The 20,473-nt window shown below is 35.5% G+C and overlaps 1 protein-coding gene across 1 annotated transcript; it reads left to right on the forward strand.

Annotated features, from left to right (window-relative positions):
* The first annotated feature begins 475 nt into the window (after positions 1–475).
* Positions 476–1,739, forward strand: LOC110872959 (phosphoenolpyruvate carboxylase kinase 1). Its single transcript, XM_022121861.2, has 2 exons — positions 476–1,312; positions 1,409–1,739. The coding sequence occupies exons 1-2, from the start codon at positions 523–525 to the stop codon at positions 1,462–1,464; spliced, it is 846 nt and encodes a 281-aa protein (XP_021977553.1). The 5' UTR covers positions 476–522; the 3' UTR covers positions 1,465–1,739.
* The last annotated feature ends 18,734 nt before the right edge of the window (positions 1,740–20,473 follow it).

Here is a 20,473-nt window from a genome sequence, read left to right on the forward strand (position 1 = left end):
TCCAAAGTCACAAAAAAAAACGAGATTTTTTATGAAATTAAACTGCGTTTTCTTCAAAAAAAACTGCAGAACACGTTGATCGGGTGTTTGAATCATTGATTGGTGACGAAAATCGCACTATAATGTAGTGATTATTGAGATAGAAAGTGAAGAAATGGTTGAAGATGGTGAGTTTTGAAAATGGTGGGTTTTGAAGTTACTGGGTTTTGAAAAAGGAAGAAGAATGAGTTGGATTCACTAAAATACTCTTTTTCTTTATTTTAAATGTTGCCACATGTCCTAATCTTATTGCTTTCTACACTTCGTAGCTAAAATAAACTTTTTATTTGATGTTTTCCCTCATTTATTTAATTTACTTTGATATACAAAATTTTCCGAAAACCGCTAGCCTTTTCATACTTTGAAGACATGGAATCCTTCTCGAAGTGGAATATCCCATCTGACGTGGGCCCATTTAACTCCTACAAAACCCCCTCTTCACGCCTATCTCTGGTAAACCAGCTTGACTAACAACAACTTATCATGTGCGATAGCTTGACCAAAGACTTCCAAATCTGCGAAGAACTCGGCCGCGGTCGCTTCGGCGTCGTCTACCGCTGCTTCTCCACCATCTCCGGCGACTCCTTCGCCTGCAAATCCATCGACAAACGCCTCTTATCCGATCCCACCGACCGTGAGTGCATCGATAAAGAACCCAAAATTCTTCAACTACTAAACCGAAGCCCAAACATAATTCAAATTCACGGTCTATACGAGAACGATGATTATGTTCATATAGTTATGGACCTCTGCGAGTCTCCGGATCTCTTCGACCGCATCTCGAACCACGCTGGAGTTTTCTCGGAGCAGGAAGCGTGCTCCGTGTTTTCTCAGTTGATGTTATCTATCAGTTATTGTCATCGGTTAGGCATTGCGCATCGCGATATCAAGCCGGATAATGTTTTGTTCGATTCGAGAGGGAGGTTGAAGCTGGCGGACTTTGGATCCGCGGAGTGGTTTGGGATGAATGAGGGAGGGATGATGACTGGAGTTGTCGGTACGCCGTATTATGTTGCGCCCGAGATTTTGTCTGGTAGAGAGTATAACGAGAAGGTTGATATATGGAGTGCGGGTGTTATTTTATATATAATGTTGGCTGGAGTTCCTCCGTTTTATGGAGAAACGCCAGCGGAGACGTTTGAAGCGGTTTTGCGAGGGAATTTACGGTTTCCTACGAAGATTTTTAGGTCTGTTTCTCCGGAAGCGAAAGATTTGTTGAGGAAGATGCTGTCTAAGGATGTATCTCGACGACTATCTGCTGAGCAAGTTTTAAGTAAGTCTTCAAATCTGGGGATTTTGAAATTCTATATTTAGTTATGGTTTTGTAGATGTATAAGATTCTAAGGTTGTTGTTTCTAAATAATTGTAGGACATCCGTGGGTGGTAAGTGGAGGTGAAACTCGATCAATGGAGGATCTAGCCTGAGAAGAACGTCTTGTTGAGCATGGAAACAACCTTAGTTTTTTTTTTTTTTTTTTTTTTTTTTTTTAATTTTTTTTTACCGTGTGTTGATTTTCATCGACCCTGTAAATCAAAATAAAAGAGTGAATTTTGATGAGTGTTTTTATGGTGAATAAGTCAGAGAATCATCACTGGGTACATATTGTAAACATACAAGAGTATGTTGGTTGGAACAAGTTTTTCCCATCTTCTTTCATGTTTAATAAATTACAGATTTCAAAGATTGTGATTTTGTTGAATCTAAAATTTTGTGGTTGAATTTGGAATTATTTGATTTGAAAATATTAAGAGATGGAAGGATATAATAATATTTTTCGGTAAGGTGTGTGTCTGATCCTGCAACCTTGTTTAGAGCATTCTTATTGGAATTTTTTATTTATATAATTCATATAATTACACTAGAGTTTATTATTTTTTAAATTTTTTAATTAAATAATATTATTTTATACATTTATCACTATTTTTTCTATCATCTACTTACAACCGCTTTAAAAAATATTAAAAAAATTATAAGAGTGAAGAGTGTTTTCCGTATAGTTACGGATAAACAATAACATTACCTCTTCTTCACTCATAACCATTCTTTGTAATTAACTGACACACTAACAAACATATAAGGGTTACATTGTGAATGGTCTGCCCGTTGTCACTATTTTTTTCTGTTATTCAAATTATTGAAAAAGAATTTTGTTGATCGGATCCAATAGTCAAAATTTAATAATGATAATATACACTTTGGAACTAAGAAACAAATGAATCATAAAAACAGATTATATATGCACTAAATCATCTCATGCTAAAAGACTTGAACAAAGTCTTTTATTTTATTATTTTATAGAATTGTTCAAAATATTATACAAGTAGTATTAAGCACCCCGCGTTGCGGCAGGGGTGAGCACTAATGCCACACTACTGCTAGCGACAAACGACACTGAAGTTGCGGCGTGTTAATGCGAAGAAATTAAAACGAAACGTAAAACATAGAATAAAATAACTAATTTGATCTAGGACTCGCGCGTCACGATGAACCCGCGTCTATTTTTTCCTGTTTGACAGGTTCATCGTAATCTATATATAATATAGGGTGGGAGTTGGTTACAAAGTTCATTTTTCCTACAAAGTGTAAAAAGTCATAAAATACCATAATGTCAACCAAAGGGGTATAGTGGTAAACTCGAAACAAATTATTAGTAATAACTTAATAGGTTAAATACGTTCTAAAAATCGTGACAAGTAGCACTAATGCCACACCACTGACAACGACCACCAACATTAGAAGAACTCGTAAAAATAAAATAAAAAAAGTAAAAAAATATCACCGAACAATAAACAGACGTGAAATCGTTGAACCACGCACGCCCGTTGCGACGTGTTAATTCGAAGAAATTAGCCATAAACGTTAAACGTTGAAAATAATAACTAACTCGATCTAGGATTCACGCATTGCAACGAACGCAATAGGTACTCACCTCACACCTAGCCCAATAAAACAAAAGAAATTCACGCATTGCAACGAACGCAATAGGTACTCACCTCACACCTAGCCCAATAAAACAAAAGAACTCCCAAATCTGCACATTGTACAACTCATAATGCATGTTTATGTTGCAATTTGATATTATAAAAATGTTACTCGAAAGTCGAAACTAAAACTATTTGTATGAAGGGCGTAGCTTTGTGGGGGCGGGAGGGGACGGTCGATCTCTCGAACTTTTCGCTCAGTAGTGGAGAGCATGTAGTTTTGTATAGAAATTTTTTGGTATATATGTTTTTGACCCCCGGTTTTATAGAAATTTTTGGTTTATACGTTTTCGACCATCCGGTCGGAAATCTCAAGCTTCGCCATAAGGGGACTGGGGCGGTGCCCAGTTCTCCGTGATAGTGATGGTATAATGCGTGGAATTCAACAAAGTCCCACCGCCACATACAAGTTCAACGCGTGATAGAACCATTTCCGTGATAATTTCAACGCGTTATGGAGTTAGCGTGATAAATGGATGTGAGGGGGTGTGGGGGTTTATTGTTGGGTTTTGTGAGTGATGACCATTGCCACCAAAAAAGGTTGTGATTAATGGAAAAATAGTTGATGACATGACGGAACTTGATTGGGTGCTTGTGAGTGATAGAATTCTATCACTAGTGACCACCCTCACTCCCCTCACTACCCATCCATTTGCTAACAAATGGAGGCGGGCCACTAATGATTTTTGAGTGAAAAAGATATTTCATCCAACTCAATGTTCAATTGATGATGAAGAGGTGTAATTCTTACAACATAGCCTTCTAACAGCCGTTTGCATATATGCTAAACGAGCATTTGATGACGTGAAATGATGTGTGAGATTAAAAGCAAAAGTGTGAATTAAAGAGTGGCATGCCTATACAAAAATCATGCCAGTGAGATTCTGGGAATAAAAGGATATGCTATCACAACTCAATAGTCAACCTATCAAAAACCAAATCTCACTTTATAACTTATAAGATACTCCTATCTCATGTTCACATTAGCCTTTTCACTAGACTATATTAATCAACCATTTTCACACATTTCATGTGTGATAAGTATATATTCAAATTCCTGTGTTCCCCGACAAGCAGGGCCGGCTCAAAAATTTTTAATTTTTTCTAGGCCCAAAGCGGAATGCAAAATTGGGGCCCTTTTTATAAACGAAAAAAATTGCTATGAATCTATTATTCATATATCATCTTTGTATACGCATAATTATAGATCACAAACCTCAATGTTAACAATTTCAAAGCCAAAATTACCAAAATATAATATATTTTCTTAGAACTTGAGGCCTAGGAAAATGGAGGCCTAAAACTCTTGCTTTATTTCACTCCCCCTTGAGCCGGCCCTGCCGACAAGCACGTTATGCTTATATAATATTATTATTTAATAAAAAGCTAATACTAAAGGTACTCCATTCGAAATATTAAATGTCTAAATTCTCGGTTTTATTGAATATTATTTGTAATACAACTATATACGCTTCTCTTTCGTCTTGCATCAAACTCTTATACCATTATGAAAGATTTAGGTGAAAGGTATGAAGTTCCTAAATATACAAAATAATATATTTTGTTTTGATGATTTTTATTAGGTGAATATGATATTATTATTCCATATATAAATTAGGAAGTTTTTGATGCATTAGCACTTGTAACTTGTGCTTGGGGAGTTTTTTAAAAAAAAAAAACTTAATTTTCCACTTTCAATCCAAAAGTTTTATCTTTTACATTTTAACCCCCTTTTTTTTTTACTTTTAACTCTAAGTTTTCCATCTTTTATAATTTAACACAACACTTTGTTATTTACAACTTTGGTCCCCCATACTTTTTATCTTTTGCAAGTTTTTCGTTTTACGTTTCGTTCTAAATTTTGCGAGTTAACATGTCGTAGCGTGCATGTGAGGTTCAACGTTTTTGCTCTATTTTTTTCATATTTGACAGACCCGTCGCAACGCGTTCATTTTTCCCCTTTTGTAAAGTTCGTCGCAACGGGCGGGTCGTATATAAACTAAGTTATTATTTTCTACATTTTACGTTTCTGCTTAATTTCTTCGCATTAAGACACTGTAACGGGTGTGCATGGTTCAACGATTTTAGTCTACTTTTCGTTCTGTGTAATTTTTACCATTTTATTTATTTTATTTTTACGATGTTGAGAGTCGATGTCGTTGTGGCATTGGTACTACTTGGCACGGTTTTACGAATGTTTTTAACCGATTAAATTTTTTACTAATATTTTCTTTCGGTTTACCCCTATTCTTCCTTTACTTAAAAACTAATTTTTGTGTGCATATTTTATGTACCGGTATGTATAAATATGATTTGTTCTATATTCCGACGTAAACTTTTTTATAGACGAGTCAGGTCAAATATAATACGTTTTCGTTTAAAGAAAACCATTTTTACGTGCATATTTTTACGTACGTTTTGGTATAAATTCAAGTTGTTCTACGTTTTGAGGTAAACTTTTTTGGGAAATGATTTAGTTCAAATATAATATGTTTTCGTGTTTATTTTATGTATGTTTCGTAAAGTTTGTTTCGAACCGAGTGGAGTCAAATTATGGTTTTTTTTCTCCCTTTTTTTCGAAAGCTCTAATTAATCCCTTTCGATTACATGTGCATATTTTCCTTCATACCTGTTACGTTTTCTGTGTATGAGTTGGGTCACATATGATACGTTATGATTGTTCGATATGAATTCCATTTACTTTACGTTTGATCCAATCACAATGCTTATACAGGTTACACTGAGTTCAACTGGATACGTCGAAATATGTGTTTTCATATGGTTAATGCATCATATAACGTTTGGACTAATCCATTCAATATTTACGATGTACCCGCGCCGCAACGCGGGCGGGTCTTAACCCTAGTTATACCAAATTTTGAGTAGGATGTATGAAATTATCTCTAAAAATAAATGTTTCATTATTTTTCGTTGTCTGCTAACAATCGTTTTTTTAACGTAAAAGGGAATCTCATATGTCAGCTGAAAGGCTCAAACTCAACTTTACATACTTTTCGTATAATTACACAAGGTTTTTACCCGAGATTGCTTCCCGGGCTCGGGAAACTTAGTTATATTAATTACTATTTGTTATTAATACGACCACATTACATCAACCATCTCATTCGATTCAACAACAATGTCTTCAAATCACCGGATTAGATCATGAAGTCATATTAGAGGACAAACAAAAGCACAACAGGACCACATGAATAATATCATTTCCATTTTTACTTCAATGCACTTACATGATAGGGTGATTTGGGATTTTGTAAAAATCTTTGTTTTTGTACTTCTTTACAAAATAAAATGTTGACCAAATTTCAAACAGATGTTGACCAAAAGTCAATCAGATGTTGACCAATAGTAAAACAGATGTTGAGCTTAAACAAATGTTTGGTTTAAGGCCAAACATCTGTTTATGGCCAAACATCTGTTTAAGGTCAAACATCTGTTTAAGTCCAAATATCTGATATAGAAGGCGAAACATCTGTTTAAGGCAAAACATCTGTTTAAGGTCAAACATCTGTTTAAGGCCAAACATTTGTTTAAGGTCAAACAACTGTTTAAGTCCAAACCTCTAATATAAAAGGCGAAACATCTGTTAAAGGCCAAACATTTGTTTAAGCCTGAACAGATGTTTAACTTACTAAGATCTACTGTCTTCTTACACCGTTTTCCTCTTCAAAACACTGTTCAACCTAACATGGGTTTCCATTAACTATTCACCAAAAGGCAAACAGATGTTCAAACCACTATTTGTTATTGAACTTTTTTACAAAATTACATAGAATTCAAAAAAATGAAACAATGACTTAAAGAACTATAATTTAACACATAATCTAATTGGGCAAAACAATCTATTATCTCACAATTCCCTGCTTTTTACAACATTAAACACAACATCATCATGCCAAATACAACCATATATATCCATCCATTATTCTGAATTCATAAACCTATAAATGCAGTTACTATTAGCAAAAAGAAACCTCATATATCATCTATATATAAAACATAAAGTATTAATAACAATGTTTTATCATCTTAGCCATACATAGCAACAAACCATCAAGTTAATAATTTAAAAAAAAACATATAACATCACCATCAAAAAATTCATAGTTGTAGTATCTGATATCAGAACATAATTAAATGTCTTTGTTAAACTGACTTAACTTGATTTAATACGATCTTCTGTTGCGAAGACACGTATGTGAAGTGCAACATATCACCAAACCTCAAGTTATTGTCAGTCATAAACTTTCGCCAACCGTCCAACCCATAACGTGGGTTCAATCCATTTAACTCCGACTTAACATCATAAACCTCCACAACTCCAACCATGTTTTGAACTTTCAAAGGATGAAGATCAAGAGAAAGACCTGCTCGTCTGGCAACTTCAGCAGGAAGACGCTACATGTATTGTGTGGAAAAAAATAATAGTCAGACAAATAAACATAAATCATTAGTTTGTTATAAAAAATGGTTTACCAGCCTATAGTCTCCTTTGTGATCAAAATGAAAGAACTCAGGGTCGAGAAGATGTCCAGAATGTTTTTTTTGCAGTCTTTGCAATCTTATTTCTACGGTTAAGCTTTTTCTAAACGTTGGCGACTCTCTTCTCCTTGATGAAAAAGTAAACATATACATGTGAATTAAAGGAATGTTGAATATATGCACAAAAAAAAAAAAAACAATTCATATAACATATACTAATTAACTGGCAATTATAGATACCTTAACTTTATGAACAGATGAAGAACATCCAATATGATCACTTGTGTCGACAGGTAAGGCAACATTTCCCTTAGTCCTATTCTTGACCATCTCCTTTCTCTCAGAAGTAACTTTACCTTTCTTCTTAACCTGTTGTCATAGAGTAACTTTAATAACAATAGTAATATAACAATCTTTAAGATGGTAAACTTACATCTTGGGTTTTGTTCAATCGTGAAGACATGCGTCTCTTCGACGTGCATTCGACATTGGTTGGTAAGTTCTTGTAAATAATACATTATTGGATAAATATAACATCAGTAAACAGCATTACTAATAGTTGTAAAAACATTAAATTCTTATATGTGTTAAATTAAAAATAAATAATTTTAATAATTTAGCAAGTACCTGGGTAACGGTTGTACCTTCACCTACAGACACAACTTCTTCATCCTCATAGATGTCCTGCTCAACATTAACAAAATAATTAATATAATGCTAAAAAATTAAAACTTTTATTGCTAATGCTAAATACTTACGTACCTTGAATGCATTCTCAATATAATCAGCCTTCGATATCTCAAGTACACTATCATCGTCAGATTCGGGTTTCTTCAAAAAGCAAATCTCAGTCTCATCTCTATAAACTACTACCTCAAAAACAACATCATCAATTCTACTAAACACAAGCAAATCATCCTCTAGTATCCCAACATCGTTGCACATTTCCGGCCATCCGCTAGCAAATACAAAGTTGTTATCAACCTTAGACGCCTCAACATTCCAATAGGAACCCTTATAACAGATTTGAAATTTGCCACTTGGGGGGATGTTTATGTAAAATTGTTTAATGAAGCAGTCTTCGATTAGCTGCATAAAATTAAAAATAATGAATAGTATTTGTGAAGTATGTAACTTATGAGAATAAGTGTTGACACGTTAAAGATGCAAAAGAAATGAAGTTAAGATCAATACTCATACCGTAAAACCAAATCTTGCATAACGATTAAAGGTGAAATAAGATTCACCACACAAGCTATCAACAAAACATGAAAGTTCAAGTCCAAAATCACCTAACGATTTGAAACCCAACAAAGTATCCCTCGGCAAATTGAGATCTTTAACAACATTGTCCCAACCATCAGTTATTATTGGCGTTGAATTTTCTGTTCTGACCCTCACAACCCATTTTTTACCAGACTCATGATATATTCGCAACCTATTTTTTTTGCCAACAATCTCCCCACTTTTGATTAGCAAAGAATATAGGTACATCCTGTATATAATTTTTAAGTAGTGTAAGAAAATATAAACCATAAGAACTGTTAAATATATATCTCAATAAAAATAAATTATGTATGTAAAAACATGTCATACCAGTTTCAAAGATTCTGGGTTATCAAGAAACTTGACAAATGTAGTATACATCATAAGACCTGAATCAGTAAAGATGTTTAAAGATTGTAATTAAAAAGTTGGCTTCGAAAATTAACATTAACTTTTTGTATTAACAGAGTATGTAGTGAAATTAATCATAGAAACAGAGTATGAGTTAAAAATTTTCTGCAAATAATAACTATTTTAACATGTTCTCAACAAATGATTCAGACACCTAAGTAAACCCTTCTTGAATGTATAGCAATAAACATTTAAAATCATATTAGTAGCAAGATAGGATTTGAATTAAGATTGGTTAAACAATATAAAGTTCATTACAATATGAATGTACATACCAGTTGCTGAAGAAAAAATAATAAAACCTCAGGTGATTGAAGTGCAGAAGACGGAGAATAAGAAAATTGAAACCCTAGAAGAGATGATAGATATTTGATGTGTAGAAGAGATGATAGATGTTTGATGTGTAATGATGATGAAGAAATAATGACGGTTGTGTTTTTCTCTTCCCATATTTTCAACTGATGAAAAATATTTACACATACACCCCTTATTGAATTTGTTATTTACATTTACATTGAGATACAAGAGTAAAGTAGATGATTAGTTGAATTGATTTGGTATTCAAATTAACAAAGAAAAATAATTTTTCTTATAGCAAAGCCATTAACATATCATATTCTTTCAATGCTCTAAATTATGTATTAATCATAATTAGCTTTTAACATAAGTAAGCTTCATGAGCTCGAGAAGCAATGCCGGGTGAAAATCTAGTTTTATCTATTATAAGTACCTTATAACATAAGTAGTTTGACTTTGGTCAAACAACGTTTTAACATTGCTGAAACAGTGTTTTTCTATTATAAGTAGCTTTAACAAAAGTAGTTTGACTTTGGTCAAACAGACTTTGGTCAAATAGTGTTTTAACATTGCTCAAACAGTGTTTTATCTATTGTAATTAGCTTTTAACATAAGTAGTTTGACTTTGGTTAAACATTGTTTTAACATTGCTCAAACAGTGTTTTAACTTTGGTAAAACAGACTTTCAAACCACTAAGAATCATATTTTTACAAACAGTTGTTTGACGTTGGTCAAACTGTGGTTTGACATTGGTCAAACAGTGGTTTGACTTTGATGAAACATATTTTTGGCTGGTGTAGGTTTGAAATTGATAAGTTCGTAGCCTCTTATGCAGTCCAAATCCGGTATAATTTTCTTCCATATTGATAGTGAACACAGGGATCTTTAGAATTGCCTGCGTTGTAAATTACTTATAAATAAATATATCACACATTGTTCTGAGATGCAAAACACAATAGAGTTTATAAAATTTAAACCAAATAAAATTTAAACAAAATAGTAACTAGTAAAATATATATACAACTATACTTAGAACGGTGGAAGTTAAAACTCAGAAAAAACAATGATTAAAAGCTAGTAAAAACTTCTTTGTAAACAACATTAGAAGTCTTATTTGTTGGTTTTCCATCAGCGTCGAATATTAGTATTTTAACGCCTTCTCTAGTCTTGACCCTTGATAATGCAACATACAACTGACCATGAGTGAAGACAGGATCTTTCAAATAAAGACCAACCTTTGATAACGATTGTCCTTGACTCTTGTTAATTGTCATGGCAAAACAAACTGATAAAGGAAATTGTCTTCGTTGAAATTGAAAAGGTATTTTTTTTTTTGTCAGACGGGATCATATTAATCCTTGGAATAAAAACTCTCGTGCCAATTTTACCACCAGATATAACTTCAGCTTCTATAACTCGTTTACCAAGAAAAGTAATTTGAAGCCTTGTACTGTTACATAACCCTTTATGTTGATCAATGTTTCGAAGAAGCATCACAGGAACACCAACTTTAAGAACTAATATGTGATTAGGCAAGCCAGAAATCTTAAGAGCATTCAAATTTTCTGTTGAGTATAAGCTTTCTTGAAAAGAATCAAGAATTTGTTCAGTTTGACATATACTATCAGAACTCAGATACTCTTTCGCATCACCAGGAAATAACGAAAGCAATCGATCATTAATTTCATGAACTACCTCATTTTTGGGTGCTAGAATTGCTCGCTCGGAAAAAAATTCAGGAATCCTAAATTGTTCAATAATTGAAGGATATACAAAGTCAATTAAACTTTGTATCGGGTCACAAAAATCGGTGATTAGTAAATCATCTGGTATCTTTATAATGGCGTCACCATCATTATCATCTCCAATGTTTCCTTCACCAATATCAATAAGCCATTTTGCAAATTCTCTAATAGACTCCATATTTGAACTTTCAGCTCCAATAGTTAGACGCATGTTTTTAGTCAGCCGTAAGAGTCTGCATTTTGACCATATGTATGAAGAGCTTAAAGATGCACTAACAATTTCTTGTCTAGTACCATTGGGAATAACATGTAGTATTTGTCTAAAGTCACCACCAAATACAATAACTTTACCTCCAAAAGGAATATCCGAACGAATACTCCTACCTTCCGAAAATACGTCGGTCATTGTCCTATCTAAAGCTTCAAAGGCATGTTTGTGTACCATCGGTGCTTCGTCCCATATGATTAATTGGGTTTCCTTTAATAACCTCACAATATCACTGTTTGGCTTAATATTGCACATTGAATCTTCTGTTAGATTAATGGGAATATGGAACCGAGAATGAGCTGTCCTTCCACGGGAAAGTAATAACGAAGCAATACAACTTGAAGCCACATTTAAAACTATTCCATTTCTACATTGAATAGCTTAAGCCAAAGTCTTCCATAAAAAGGTTTTTCCAGTTCCACCGTAACCATAGAAAAAAAAAGGCCTCCTTTACGCCCTACAACTGCTTCCATTATTTCGTCAAAAACCACTCGTTGTTCATCTGTAAGAGATTGATGCAACCTGTTAAACTCAGCTTGTACTTCATCTAGGTCATGTGACAGCTCTTCATTGATCAGACGATTGGAAGCATCACGTAAGGAATCGTCATCAGGGTACGGCATAGTGACAAACCTTCGTAATGATGAACCATTGGAAATTAAATAGTTTTCAATTTTCAACAAAGTAAGGTTCTTAATCTGATATTCAGGAAGCACTAAACCTAGCAAATAAAAAAATTAACATTATTAAATAAAAAATCAAAATGTAGTATGTGAAATAAAAAAGATAGATCAGAACCTGAAATATTTGTTTCTTTTTTACGTCTATAAACAATATCATCAGCTAAGTATTTCCACGTATTCACCCAAACAAATTCTGGCCGAGATAGTGTATTTGACAAAAGCAGGTTAGCAAATAACGCTCGAAGATACCCAACATGTCCTTCAAAACTTGCTTCTTTAATGGCCTCAACGTACATTCCATACACTAAATGAACAGTAATCTGTGCTTTAATAACTGTGCATGATCTAGTTTACAAGACAAATGAATTTCTGATTACTGTTATATACATACAATGGCATTTCACATTACAAGACTTTATTCGTTGCTACATGCAACACGAGATAGTTCAAATGATACACAGAACAGAATTGGCACCATTATTAGACAAACAAAAAAAATACTGACGATGTTCAGTACATAGGCAGACAATATTTTGAGGTCCAGTATGAGCCAGAAACCAAGTGATACACTAGTATAGTGTGTAGGGAAGTAAGGACCTCAAAACTGCATGCCTAAGTGATAGATAAAGTGCCGGAAAGTGCCTAAAACCCACATAAAGTGCAAAATTCTGCATAATTCAGCAAAAATCAGTTTTTTAACAAGCAAGTAATGTGCAAAAATATGAAAAAATGGACCTGTATGCTTACCTAAGTGTCGGGAATTAAAAGTGTCACAAAAAGTTACATAAAGGACACTATACGGAATAACTAGACACTTTAACGAACCGGTATCTAATCGAACAACCGGACATTACCTGGAACACCAAAATATTGCTAGAAGCATTGTTTTACTTTTTCTGAGCTAGTTATGGCTCCCGAACACTTTAACACACTACATAATGCAAGAAACATATAAACACTAGATTTTTACATCTTAACTTCCACTAAATTACCTTTTACCAATTAACTTTACAATTACCCCCCCTTCTCCTATTTACGGCCCAAGGGGTGTGGCCCCACCTCAAGATTTTCACAATCTTCCTAAATCTCTTATGATCTCTCCTTGGATTTGAGTAGATTATGTTGTGTACTTCACAAACACATAACACATTGTACAATACCTTTAAATGGTTTATAAATTATATGATCCATCACACTAATCACCAACACACCTCTTCCTTGTCCTCTCTTCTTCCTCACGGCCACAACACACCACCACATCACCTCCATTTTCAACCATCCTTCATGTATTCCAAGGTGAACTAGAGGAGAAAGGAACTAAGTTAGGAAGCTTGGAGCTTTTGGAAATTAAAGGACCTCACCCGTTTGCTTTTATCCACTCCATATTCATCATTGTTCTTCCCTAGCTTTAAGCTAGTTGCAAGACTTCTTTGATCCTTGTTTACTTCATATTGTTAGTGGATAAAAGTTATAGTTTGATGATTTATACAAGAACACTAAAGAACATAAACTTGAATCATAAAACATAAGCTTACATATGATGAAATATGATGAAAAGTTGTTAGTGTGATGTTGTTTTGAATATGTTGATGTTTGCTTGATGATTACTAGAGATATTGATGTTGATCATTACATGGAACTTGCTAGATTATGATTAAAAACATGATTTAGCAAGTTAGGAGATGATTATGTGTTTACATGAAATAACCATCTTCTAGATTAAACATGAACTTGAAAGTAAAATGATTTCTTGCAAAATGACAAATAAAGTGAACTAGTAAACTTGTAAATCCAAGACTTGTGAATGATTTTTCTAAAGGAACCAACTTTAAAAAGATGATTCTTGAAGGATCATGGTTTTTATTAAACCTACACTGTTTTTAGTGGAAAGACAAGTAAATAAACACTAGAGAAACAAGAAGATGTTATGGATAAACATTTTTGTAAATTATGTTTACAAGTTGTAAACACCAAATCTTTTCAAGAATAAGATTTTAAAAGAAGTAAACACACTTTGGAGGGTAACTAAACCCACTAAACACCTTACCAAGTTACTACACGTTTTTATGAAAAATCAAGTTCATGTTACTATGAGAAGTGTATTGTTTTTACATTTGGTAAGTATAAAATGGTTAGTGATTTGTTGTTGATTGATTGGATGATTTTTGAAAAGAAAATGATATGCTAAATAGCATGGACACCTCCATTTACAAAGGAAACTATGGCAAAATTTCCTAAAAATACCAACACTTAGAAAACATTTTCTAAACAAGTGATTACAAGTGTATTTTTAACTATGATTTTCCTTATAAACTTTGCCATAGATTTTTGTAACAAAAATACAAGTATTGGAGGTTGGTTTTTACAAATAAAGATGGGTAAATATGTATTTATATATATTTACATTAAAGACATTGTGTGTGATTATGTGAAGTAGTTGTATTATTTTAGGATTTAAAATAATATAACTCACAAATACCAAGAATTTACAACACCAAAATAATACCAAAAATTACATGGAATGAAATATTTAAGTTACACACTTGATATCGTGAAACCGAACGCAATAACGTAACTTACGAAATATTCCGAGAAGTACCGTTACAATATATTTTTGGTAAATATTATTTTGGATACAAAAGAAACGAAAGTATGATTTTTATTATTACAAATTATATCATATTTTCAACAAAGAGGAAATATAATACTTTTGGAAGTAAAAATATATTTTCTTAGAATATTTAGAAGATATACGATTTTTGAAGAAAAATATATATTTTCTTGATGATACATTATTTTATTTGGACAAAACAAGTCTACGTATACTTTCTAAGTTAAAATATATTATTTTAGAAACTACAAATACAAGAATACTAGAATACAAGTGTGAAATACTCCCATCCTTGGGAAGGAAACACGAAAACAAATACTTGAAAAGTATTGTAACTCTGGATGATGTAAAGACATAAAGAAAACGTAACTCAAAACATGAATACTAAGGCAAGGCACGACCCGCTCGTCTAATAGACCCTAGCACATTGTAGGTAGTCGTATTTGCTGACGAGATTTGAGTTACGAGTACTAAAGACGCAAAACAGTGAGTTCATGCTCCCCCTTTTCTTTAACTGATTTTGGTTTTATAACTCTCGGGGGTGAAATACATGTTACGAATACTTGAACGGTATGAAATGCCTATGAAATACTAGATCATGTGAGCATAGACTAAATACAGAAATGCCATTAATACTTAATTAGGGAGAGCATAGACTAAATACAGAAATGCCATTAATACTTAATTAGGGACGGGGGTTAGATCTAACGGGTACGGCCGAACCCCACTCATCGTCACAACTAGTACCAAGTAGTGCTTTGGAGTCCCAGTCGAGGTTAATCGACACAGTCGAGGGCAATCGACACAGTCGAGGGTAATCGACACAGTTAAGGTAAATTGACACAGTCAAGGTTAATCGGCACAGTCGAGGAAAATCGACAAGGGTATGAGCCATTACGAGTGCTACCTATGAGCCATTACGAGTGCTCCATATGAGCCATTACGAGTGCTCCCTATGAGCCATTACAAGTGCTCCCTATGTCCTCACATGCCTTAAAATCCTTGTAAAACATTCATGTTCATACACGCTTTTCATACCTGTTTACAAAGGAGTCTCTCAAAGATTTACAAGAATTACATTACACAAACAAGACGCATGAACTCGCTCAACTTTTTGTTGATGTTTTCCAAAATTACATGTATTTCATGTGACAGGATGGATCTTGGACGCGAGTGTCGTAACTAGAAGTAGACTTCAAGTTTAGATGTCACCCACATTTGTTGAATTGTAACCTAGACGAAGGTTGTGTTTTAAAACTTAAATTAAAAAGTGTTTGAAATACTCAAATTTTATGAATGGATGAACGCCGTTTTGATCATGTAGTTGTTTATTACGATTGAATGCAATGATATTAAACCAGTCATACATCATACGCTTCCGCAAAAGACAGGGTGTGACAGTTTGGTATCAGAGTTTCGATTGTGGTGAACTAGGATTCCTTCTCGAGTCTAGACTACAATCACTAGAGTTCTCTCACGAAAACATTTTACAAAAAGGTTTTCATTGCATTCACATAAGCGTCAAGATCCACGAGTCAAACACTTTTCAAAAAGAGACAAGGCAAGGACATTAGTAGGGAATACCCTCAAGATAAGGTGCCAATTAAGGCATAGTCTACACGAGTTAGACTTGCCAAAGATAAAATACACTCTTGGTGATAACTAGTGCCGAGTAGTGTTTTTGTCATGAATCGACAACTAGAAAAATGACCCCCCCCAGAACGAGAGTTATATGAAATATGATGCATCGAAATGCCTGTATATGCTAAGTAACATATTTGTTTATTGATACATACATACGAATAAGTGTACGGAATAAATATTGATGTGAATACATACAAATAAGTGTACAGAATGATTATTGACGTGAATAAGATACTTTTGACTCCGACTCCTATTACTGTACGTAACTTGCACGATGAAGCTATCGACCTCGCATACTTGGTAAAGCTCATGGCTAGAGTGATTACCAGACAAGATTCTGAGCTTGCTTCCGTAGGAGATGGCTGCTCTTCCCTCTCGATTGTGAAGGTGCCTGACTACGGTGATGATGACGAGGTAGAGGCGGCAACCTTGAACGAATTCTTAATCAACGGGACAAGATCCCTGCGGCTTTGTGAAGCGAGATTGACGACACACTTGACCAGAAAAGGAAGATGAAGTATTCATCTCAAGGGTGCCCTCCAACTACTAGGAATTCTCTTTATTCCTATCATCGTGCCTATACGCGTGTAACGATAACGAGTATTAGCGCGTGGACCTCCGCAATGGTCCTTCCCATGACAGAGGTATAAGGACAGTAGTGTCCCCTCCTTGATTGATCATCTGCTTGGACGAGAGAAAATTGGGGTAGCTGTGCAAGACAATTTATTATTACGGGGGCCCACGTAATAACGACTTGTAATGCATGGAAATCCTGGTGGACTCTGCGGGCCAAGCTAACGATCACTACATAAAAATAAACTCTAGGGTTCAAACCTTCAAATGGTAGAACAATATCTAGATCGGTGCTTTAGCACTTTATAAAGTAGGAAACCTGTCTTGCCTACTTCGTGACTACCCGTGTACGAGACGTTTGAGGAACGATATTTAAGCAAGAGAGGAGGAATAACATTCAGAAAGATTCAGTGACGTTACACTTTACCACTTTATGAAACTTGTATGACCAAGGCGATGTAGCCTCGAATACATTATTACAAACAATAATCCAAGTCACCAAGCCTATGTGAAGGCTCAGTAATTGTTTCCTCGCTCATACAATGATGATTATATATACATGTGATATTGGGTGATTACCTGTTTACTTATGGTGCTATGTACCTCATAGACAATTAAATGTTGTCTAATCCATCCCATATTTTTAACAGAAAAGAATGCCGCCAAGACGAGACACAAACACCAATACGTTACCAAGAATAGAAGCTGAACTTCAAGAACGCATCTTTCAGGCAATTGCACGACATGAAGCCTTCCGCTCCGAACACAACGGTGGCACTCCCGGAAATAACCCTACAACTGGCTGCACCTATAAACAATTCCTGGACTGCAAGCCATTAAATTTTGATGGCACAGGAGGTGTCGTTGCATTTGTTCGTTGGGCAGAAAATTCTGACTCCGTTCTAAGAATGAGTAACTGTTCACCCCAGCAGCGTTACCTTCATCTCAGGGTTATTTTTAGATGGTGCACTCTCCTGGTGGAACCTTCAGGTTCAAACCTTTGGTGCAGATGCTGCTTATGCACTGAGCTGGGACGATCTCAAGGAAATGATGGAAAAGAAATACTATTCTAGGGCCGAAATCCAGAAGCTCGAGGTGGAGTTCTGGATTTGAAAATGGACGGGCCGAAGATTCCTGAATATGTCCAGCGATTTCACGACTTGTCTAGGGTCGTCCCCTATTTAGTCAAGCCGGAATTCAAGAGGGTTGAACGATTCATTTGGGGACTTGCACCTCAGATCAGGAGCATGGTTACTTCCTCAAAGCCCTCTACCATCGCAGAGGCTATCGATCTGAGTGTCACTCTTACTGAAGAAGCTCTACACATGGGAAAATTTTCGGAATCAGAGGATAACAAGAAAGAGACTCATGTGGAGTCATTAGGCAACAAGAAAAGGAAGTCTCCAAACCTAAAGATGGGCACCCAAGTCAGCTATGGAAGCTCTAAAGCAAACAAAAGAAAGGAAGTGAACTCGCCGCGTGGCAGGAAAGCTTATGGAGACACTAATAAGGCTGGTAGTAAGATTTACTCGGGGACTAAGCCAAGGTGCGGGGAATGCAATTTTCACCATGAAGGTCAATGTCTGAGGCCTAAGTGCGGAAAGTGTGGAAAAGAAGGGCACAGCAAGGACGCCTGTTGGGCAAAGGACCCAGATGGAAGAGATAAGAGAGTACCAGGTTACTACAGATGTGGTGAAGCAGGGCACTTTAGGAAAGATTGTCCTAGGAAGAAACAAGCAAGGAAGGGTTTTCATGATTGAAACTCGTGAAGCACGCCAGGATCCAGATGCGGTTACGGGTACGTTCCCTATTAACCAACCTTATGCATCTATTTTTTATTTATACTGGCATCAACTTTAACCTTGCATGCTTAGAACTTAAGAAACTGCTTGGCCTAGTTTCGAGTAAAATAGACGTCCCGTATTCTTTAGAAATGGGCACATAGAAGGCTAGTTTAAGCAGACGAAGCAATTAAGGATTGTATTTAGGGACTCAAAAGGCCGGAACCTTCTGTTACCATTGACTTGAGAAGTCATAATATGATAGTCAGCATGGATTGGATATCCAAGTATAGAGCCTGAGAACATCCCCGTTATGGAAGAAGTTCCAGAGGCCTTTTCTGAAGACTTGCCAGGAACGCCCCTCCGCAGCGACAAGAGAGGTTTAAGATGAGCCTCGTGCCAGAAGCGGCACCAGTGACTAGATGACGCCTTACCGACTAGCTTCGTACGTGAAGCATGAGCTTCCGGTATAACAACAAGAGCTGCTAGACAGAAGGAATTAAGGACATGACATCCTTAGTTAAGGACACGAGGAGAAAGTTGACAGTTCCACTTTGCATCAATTCCAGAGAATTAGATATCAAGGATTTGAATCCTTTGCCAAGGATTGATAACATGAACAGACCAATTGTAAGGTTTTAATTACCACTCAAAGATCGACTTGAGGACAGGATGTCCATGTCACACCCCCAAAATCCCACACGCGGAGTACCACCGCTTGGAGGCGTGACATGACCAGGATCAAACCAGCAATTATATCAAACATAGCATTTAATAATAATCATAAGTATAATTGATGTTCAAAACCAAACGTTATATATGTAGCGGAAGCATTAAATGTAAAACCCAAATCATAAGTATCAATGTGTGAATGTAAAAGTGTTTAATATGCATTCACATGTCCTTGTCCACAACGACCCGCTTCTCCTCTGGTGCAAGCTCCAAATATACCTAAGGTCCTGCAAGGCATGCAGCAAATAATCAACAAACTAGTTGAGCGAGTTCACAGAAAGTAAGTTCATAACATGCATAGTTATAGCTAGTGGGGGCTTCCCATACTAGTGTGTACTAAAGGTGGGGGTTTCCCATGTTCATCCTGGTTAATGAGGGCTTCTCATTAACGATACTTACTAGACTAACTCCCGACCATGTGTTCTTCTTTACCGAGAACAGGAAAACGTACAGGGTCACGTAGGCTTTACGTGACGTGCCCTTCCCCGAGGACAGTGGTACGCGTGGGGGCTACGTAGGCTTTACGCAGCGTGGCCTTCCGACCTGGAAGCCAGTGAATGGTATTGGGTTACGTAGGCTTTACGTAACGTGTCCTCCCGACCCGGGAGACATATGGCAAATACTGGGCTACGTAGGCTTTACGTAACGTGTCCTGACTAACCTGAGGACGATGGTCTATAGTCTGGTATATGCGTAAGTACGAGTAATCATTCCATATTCATCATATCCAACCCAATTCCCAACCCGGGAATCCCATGCCTTGGCTGTGTGAACTCACCTTGGTTTGCTCGGCAGATACACAAGAGAATAGGTAGCAAGTAATTGATCAATCACGTCCTATCATGTATTTATACAAGTTAGGTTCGATTCACGTATAGCACGTATGGTTACACCAAGTTAATAAGTTGCAGCATACAAAGTTCGTGGCCCAAACAAATCA

This window comes from Helianthus annuus, chromosome 8 (assembly GCF_002127325.2).
Source record: "Helianthus annuus cultivar XRQ/B chromosome 8, HanXRQr2.0-SUNRISE, whole genome shotgun sequence".
In the NCBI taxonomy this organism is placed as follows: domain Eukaryota; kingdom Viridiplantae; phylum Streptophyta; class Magnoliopsida; order Asterales; family Asteraceae; genus Helianthus; species Helianthus annuus.